Source organism: Parasteatoda tepidariorum, chromosome 4 (genome assembly GCF_043381705.1).
Source record: "Parasteatoda tepidariorum isolate YZ-2023 chromosome 4, CAS_Ptep_4.0, whole genome shotgun sequence".
Taxonomy (NCBI): domain Eukaryota; kingdom Metazoa; phylum Arthropoda; class Arachnida; order Araneae; family Theridiidae; genus Parasteatoda; species Parasteatoda tepidariorum.
In genome coordinates, this window is record NC_092207.1 from 43,767,316 (window position 1) to 43,774,394 (window position 7,079).

Consider the following 7,079-nt stretch of genomic DNA (forward strand, 5'->3'; position numbering starts at 1 on the left):
TATATATATATATATAAAATACATTTTTTAAAGTTAATACAATATCTGGTTCAAATGAACTGATCAATATTTTATTAATTTTGTTGCATGGAATGTTATGCATCTGGAAAAGCACAAATAAGTGAACATTGGTTTGACTGATAAAAATCTATTTAATGTTCACATTAATATTAAGACAAAAGAGTCGCATTTTATCATAAGTTCTATTTCAATTTTACAGCTCAATCCCCCGATAGTTTCCTGCTTTGTATATTGCTACGTTGATTTGACGTTAAATCATAAGCTTAAGAAAATTATGAATAAAGTGCAAACTATAAAATTATTACAAAATATTTCTTTACACAAGCTTCTTTAAACAAGTTTAATAAATCTTCCACATTCTTTTGAACTTCCGAAAGCAAAGTATTAGCATTATAAATTGATTATTGTGTTAAAACATTAAGTTAAAAAAACATAAAAAAAGTCTATAAATAAAGCAAATTAAACAACCATTGTTTATTAAATGAAAAATATTCTATATTTTTAAGTGAGATTTTTAAATTTTTGAATACTTTTTTGGATATAACCATTTATCGAAACATAAGCACTTTCTGGAAGTCTTTCTGTAAATTGCAGAGGTATTATTCAACTTCAGTAAATTATGTGGCGAAAATGCACTACATGATAGCTTCCATATTAACCAAAATGATGTCATGACGTAATTGGTCTGATAAAACCATTCTGTGAAGGGAATGTACAGAGGTTAGCGTTCTGGCTTGTTAAGAAATTTACCAGTGTTCAAATCCTAATGGTGTCTAATTTTTAATTATGTCGAAATTTTTTCTACTGTTTTTTAAAGATAAATCTTATATTTAGAGTAAAAAGTAATGGAGCCTACAAAAAAAAAAAAAAAACTATTCAAGGCAAACTTTCAAAAAAATTTTTTTTTCAATATTTAAATTTTTTTAGAGTGTTGGCAGTTAAAAATATTATTACAAACTGCAAAATTATGATTTTAAATACTGAGTTGGGATGTTGTTGTTATGAGGTTTGGTAAAAATAAAATTCATTAAATACGGTATTCAAAATGAAGAAAATAATTGAAAAGGTGATCGCAAAGTAGAACATTTTTGATCCTTACAAATTAATCCAATGCTTATTAGATTTATCGATCAAAAATTTATCTACCACAAAATATCTTTATGCAACATCAATTAGTCATTATTCATTTTCAGTTGTTAGTTAATATATTGTAAAAATCACAATAAAAGCACAATGATCTTGTTTGTAAATGAACGCATTTCAAATAATAATTGAAAGTTATGTTTATAAATGCATTATGCATTTTGTTTTACAGTTAAAAGTTAATTTATTTTTGGATTTACGCCCATCACCAATTGGACATCTATTCTTTTCACGGCAGAGAAGAGTGCTTATATTTTTATTAAGCTTTAGTTAATTATAATAATACAGGGAACAGTTTTCTTTACAGAAAAAAACTGAATTGGTTTTACACTTAAATCTCTCCAGACAATAGCCATTTTTATTGGTTTAAATTTGTTTAAGTTTTAAGCATTAGATTTATGTAAATGATTTACATGTTTACTACACACACAAGAAAAAAAAATAAATATGAAAGCATAATTAAATTGGCATTTGAGTTATCTGTCACAGTTTAGAATTTAAGCAAATATTTTAAACATGGTATTTAAAAACTCATTTCATAATTAATTATTTTTTAAAATAGCTTATTAACTTTGTGTGAAAACATATTTTGATGAAACAATAATTAAAAAATAAGTAAAAGAATATTATAATAATTAATAAATAATAATATTTAAAAAACAATTAAAAAGTAAAATGATAAGTAGATTTTTTACTTTCATGTTTTTAAATAATTGACTAGTGATAAAAAAATCTATAAATCACGGAAGATTAAACTTCCCCATTTATAGAAGTTCAAAAAACCTTATTTAAAATCTCTTTAAAAACATTTCATCGGTTAGTTTTTTTTAAAGTGAATATTTTCTTCAAATAGTTTGTATTTAATGAGAAAATATTTTGTTGACAAAGAAGTCAGTTAAAAGAAAAATTAAACACCAATTTTTGATGAAATTAAATGAACCTGATTCGAAAAAATGTTCTAAATATAATATTAATAATAATTATTCTTAATTGATAAGACAAAATAACATAGTACATACATACTCTTTTAAATTATATCGGGGTACAAAATGGTTAAAATCAGTTATTACGTGACTAAAATTGTCTGGCGTTTTCATTTCTTAACAAATTATATGGTAATTAAAATTAAGAAAGAGTTCTGAACTTATTTAAAATAAAAAAGTATAGATCAAATTGCTTTTCTAATTAAAAAATGTTAAGATATAAAATGATCAAAATTTTTTTATAATGATCTTGATTTTCTGTGTAAGTATAAATGCTTTATGATTTTTTTAATGAAGGAAAAAAAATCAGTAATTAAAAAAGATATTAAAATTTCTCTGCGACAGTAAAAGACAGTAATTAAAAAAGATATTAAAATTTCTCTACAAAATTTTGTTTAGCTAAAAAAAAAACAGCTTAATTTTTTAATATTTTCTAAATGATAAAATTAAAAAAATTACTAAAATTGGTTTAATTTTTTTGCATTAAATTGAGTGTGAAAGATAAAACTATGAAAGCATAATTTATTTCCATTAAACCTTGACTGCAAGTTTTCAAATTCTATAAATATGTTTTGAAAAATCAGTTATTAAAAAAAATGTAGAAAAGTAACAATGAAAAAAAGTTTAAAATCATAAAAGCTAGTTTTATATTCTTTAAATTTAACTTAGTTTTATATTTTTATAGTTTTTAATATATTTCTGATAGGTTTTGATAGTTTTATATATTTTAAACATTTATTTGGCTGTATTAAAATTAATAATTAGATAAATAGTTAACGGTAAGAATGTTTGCAAACATTAAAAGCAAATTAGCATATGGTTAAAATTAATAGTCAAAATATGTAGAATTTCCCTCAATTATTTATATATATATTTTAATTAACATATAGCTATTTTTATGATATTATTTTGTGTGGAATATTTTTAAAATTTAATTTACATTTTTTCAAAACTTAGAAAAAAACTGATACCACCATTTTTAATCCAAATTGAAAAGATTTCATCAAATTGAAATATCCAATAATTCTTGCTTAGAAAATATGTATAATTGTTTTTGAACTCCTTCGTATAGAAAAATTCAAAAACACCAATCTTCAACTTTCACAAAATATCCATAAGAATTCAATTCAGATGAAATGCATCGTAAATATCGCAGGAATGGTGCTAACGAGTTCATTAGCTTATTAAATCCAATTTAATTTGCATTTAAAGTTTTTAAAAAAACACTTTTCCGAACTCACCTTTGCAATCATGTCTATCACATGGGAGGAGACAAAAGTGCCTTGATTAAACGCAAACACTTTTATAACCCCGCTTGCCCTACATTTTGGCCTAAATAGGCCGATTTCACTTTCACTAAACACCAGGCATCGGTAACGACCGTTTTAAGCATACTATTTTGCTTTCCCTTTTCAATATGGGTTTTTGATTCTAAAAACTTTAATGAGGGAGTTTTTGTTTTGGTGAAACAAGTGCCTTTTCATGTGGTAATCGAGGGGTGTTTGAGGAAATGATTATCGAGCAGACGAGATGTTTCTGCCGAGTACTGTCGAGCTCGCTTAGTTACGAGCTCTGATTTAACGCGATTTGAAGAAGAAATATTTAATAAATGGGTGATTTAATGTTAAAAGGTTTACATGTAACCTTGTTATTACATGCGCAACTTGGACATAAGCTCTTCAAATCTTTTTGAGAATTATTTCATTATTTAAGAATTATTTTATTAATATATTTTGGTATTTTTTCATTATAAAAAACAGTCTGATAGTTACTAAAAATATATGTTAGATTATCGGAATTTAATTTGTTTTAGCAGAAATAAAATCTAAACGCTTTTTACACAGATGAAATCTTAAACAAAAGTAATTCAAAAACGTTTTTTGATTCACATTCAAAACGTTTTTACTAATTGATTTGGCAAATTGAATTAATTTCAATGATGTAAAATTGCTTTTTTTTTAGATCTAAAGAACGACAGAAAAGAGTAATTTTTAAAAATTGTTGCTTGGAAGTGAGCCTTATTTGGAGATTTTTACCTTTAACGCAGAAAAAGACATCGGTGTTTTCAGGCTTAGAACCATAAATAATTCAATTGCTAAAAATACTATTTTTTACTTAAATGGACCGAAATTAATACAAACTAATGAAAAATATGTTTAATAAAAAACCCATAGGGCAAAAAAGAGTAATTTTAGTCCATCAGGGATAATTATGTGATTTTTCGGTGAAATTTTCTTTCTTTCGAAGTGGTTTAAAAATGCTGCTTTAAGTCCGTCTGTTCAGAAACTGCATGTAGACAAGAAATAACAAAAAATATTATGAAGTTTATCATGTGTAATGCCATGAATTACACATTTGCAATAAATTACATAAATTTCTGTGCAACATTCTATACCTGCTGTTGCTCTTGGTGACCAAATGCGACCTCTTGACCAAATGCCAGTAGAGCATGGAATCTGATAGTGAAGGCTAAGAAACATTTAAGTTATTACAATGAAAATCTGAAGATATGGAGTTTACGAAGAAACTTCAAACATTTTAAAGAAGAATTAAGCATTTTAATAATTTATTGTTATGAAATATAGCGTAAAATGTTACAGAAAAATCTGATATACCATAATTTTTCAGTAATATTTATTGTAAAATTATTGAACCGCTGTAGTTAAATGATTATTACTAAAAAAATATACGGTATAAATTTCACTGTAAAAAATGAATTTTATGGTGAAGTTAATTTTACGGATGATGATACTTTTTACCGTAATTTATTCAGGAATGTTTTACCGTGTAATTTTATAAGGATACATTAGAATACATTAGAATTAAAATATAGTACTTATCACCACACATTTCGTGTATTATCCTAATGACACATTTCGCCACACATTTCGTGTAATATTCATTCTAATGATTAGAGCATGGCGCAAAAATCATTTATTAGGTAAAATTTACTTTTCAGTTTTGTACTTTTTACGAAATGTGTGGTGATAAGTACTATATTTTTGAAAAACAGAATTTCTGGTAAACCGTTACCATACGAACCGAAAAATAACCAATTCACTGGTTTAAATGCCGTATATTTTGATTTTATTAACCAGAATTAGACTTTTTTGTCATGAATGTCATTACCATACAGTATGTTGATTTTTCCAGAATTAATTTCTATGTGTATCTTTTTGATTTTACACTCTTAAAAATCAACGTTGAATCAAAATATATTTGTGCCTCGAACTATGATACTATTTAAATATGATATTAAATGGAACCCTATTTCTGTTTAATTTTTACCGTGTGATTAAATTTAAGAAGTGCGATAATATATTTAACTTAGCACCCTACTACACTGTAAAAAATTCTGGATCAAATAACGGTATAAAGTAGTACCGGCATGTTGGACGCATCATCCGTGAAATCCATTTTCACCGTGAAATACTATACTGTAATTCTTACAGAAATATTTATTTAATTAGAGTGATTAAGTGATTTTACGATTATTATTACTGCAAAAATTATGGTCCATTAAATTTTTCGTTCCACAGCATGTTCCGGTAAATATGGATTTTACGGTGAAAAGTACCGGCACCCTCAGGGCCGATACTTTTTACCGTAATTTGATCCGGGATTTTTTTACAGTGTAAGGTTGTAACAAATTTTAAAAACATTCAACATGATTCAAAATTCTGAATAGTGTTGTAGTTAAAAGATTTTAGTAATTTAGTTATAGTAGTTAAAAAATATCACAAAAACCCATGTGGACCTAAAAAAGAGAACTTTTAGAGCCCAATTATGAGAATTAACGAGAATTCTTTTTATCTTAAGCATTGCTGATTTCACAACCAGCAAAAGTTTTTAATTTCTTTCAAAAATCAAGTGTTATCTAGTAGAAGAAAATATTCCTTCAAATAATAAACATTTAAAATAACCACAAAAATTCAGGCGTTAATGGGTTTTTAACGATATAAAAAAATGTGCCTAAACTATTTTTGATGCAACGATAGAGTTTGATTATAAACATTATATAAAAGTATGCGTTTTTTTAAAGCGTTATTTAAGTCATTTAAATAACTGGGAACAACTCCGTTGTCATGAAATTAGAGTGTGAGAGATTCGTGTAATAATATTGCTAGAGATTTTTTTTCTGATCGCTAAATAGGGTGCATATTTACGTGTAGAATACTTCCGTGCGATATTTCAATTAAAATTGATATTACAAAAGATATCTTCGATATTATCACTTTGGTAGATAGCGTGATATGTAAAACCTTGTTGCTCCTTCATCGTGATAAGTTGAACCTCTTTCGTGAGTTGTTGATAAGCAACTTTTTTATTTTTTTGTTTCAGAGTATTTACCTGAATTACTCATTAAATCTTACAACACATGTAAAGACTGAAAAGGATCTTGTTCATTACACCGAACATTGACGACAAGGCATTCATGATAATAACAGTTCCTAACATTGGAAGCTATTGCTAATGAGAATAGAAGAAACTGTATCAGACTTTTTTTTAAAAATATTTAAGGCTATTACATAGCTTTAAAGTATAGTCAAACCATGCATTTACATTTTATATAAGAAGAAACTGTGTACATTTTATATAAGAATTACTGTGCACATTAAAATTTTATGTAAGGAAACTAATATTAATTTAAAATTTAACATAACTTGCAAATTATTGTTTGCAGAAAAAAATGGGTTATTTAAAAAGTGTGTATGCCTAACGCTTAACAAGAAAACCTCTGTTTTTAGGTACCTTCATCATCATTTTACAATTCACCAAGTTAATTGGAAAAGTCACCAGTAATTTCTAATCGAGTTGCGGCGGCTCGGGGAATAGAACATCTGCCACCCAATGAGGTGCCCCAGGTTCGAATTCTCTTTGTGATTGGTGGATATGAATTCTGCTCCAAGCCCGCGCTGACCAGAGTTACTG

General features: G+C 26.3%; 1 protein-coding gene across 1 annotated transcript in view; it reads right to left on the bottom strand.

Moving 5' to 3' along the window:
• Window positions 1-3,543, bottom strand: part of LOC107452946 (uncharacterized) — a 13,862-nt gene extending 10,319 nt beyond the window's left edge. Inside the window, exon 1 of the mRNA XM_016069574.3 lies at window positions 3,389-3,543. Within this exon, the coding sequence (XP_015925060.2) occupies window positions 3,389-3,400 (12 nt within the window). The 5' untranslated portion in view covers window positions 3,401-3,543. The remainder of the gene's footprint in view (window positions 1-3,388) is intronic.
• Between the last annotated feature and the right edge of the window lie 3,536 nt (window positions 3,544-7,079).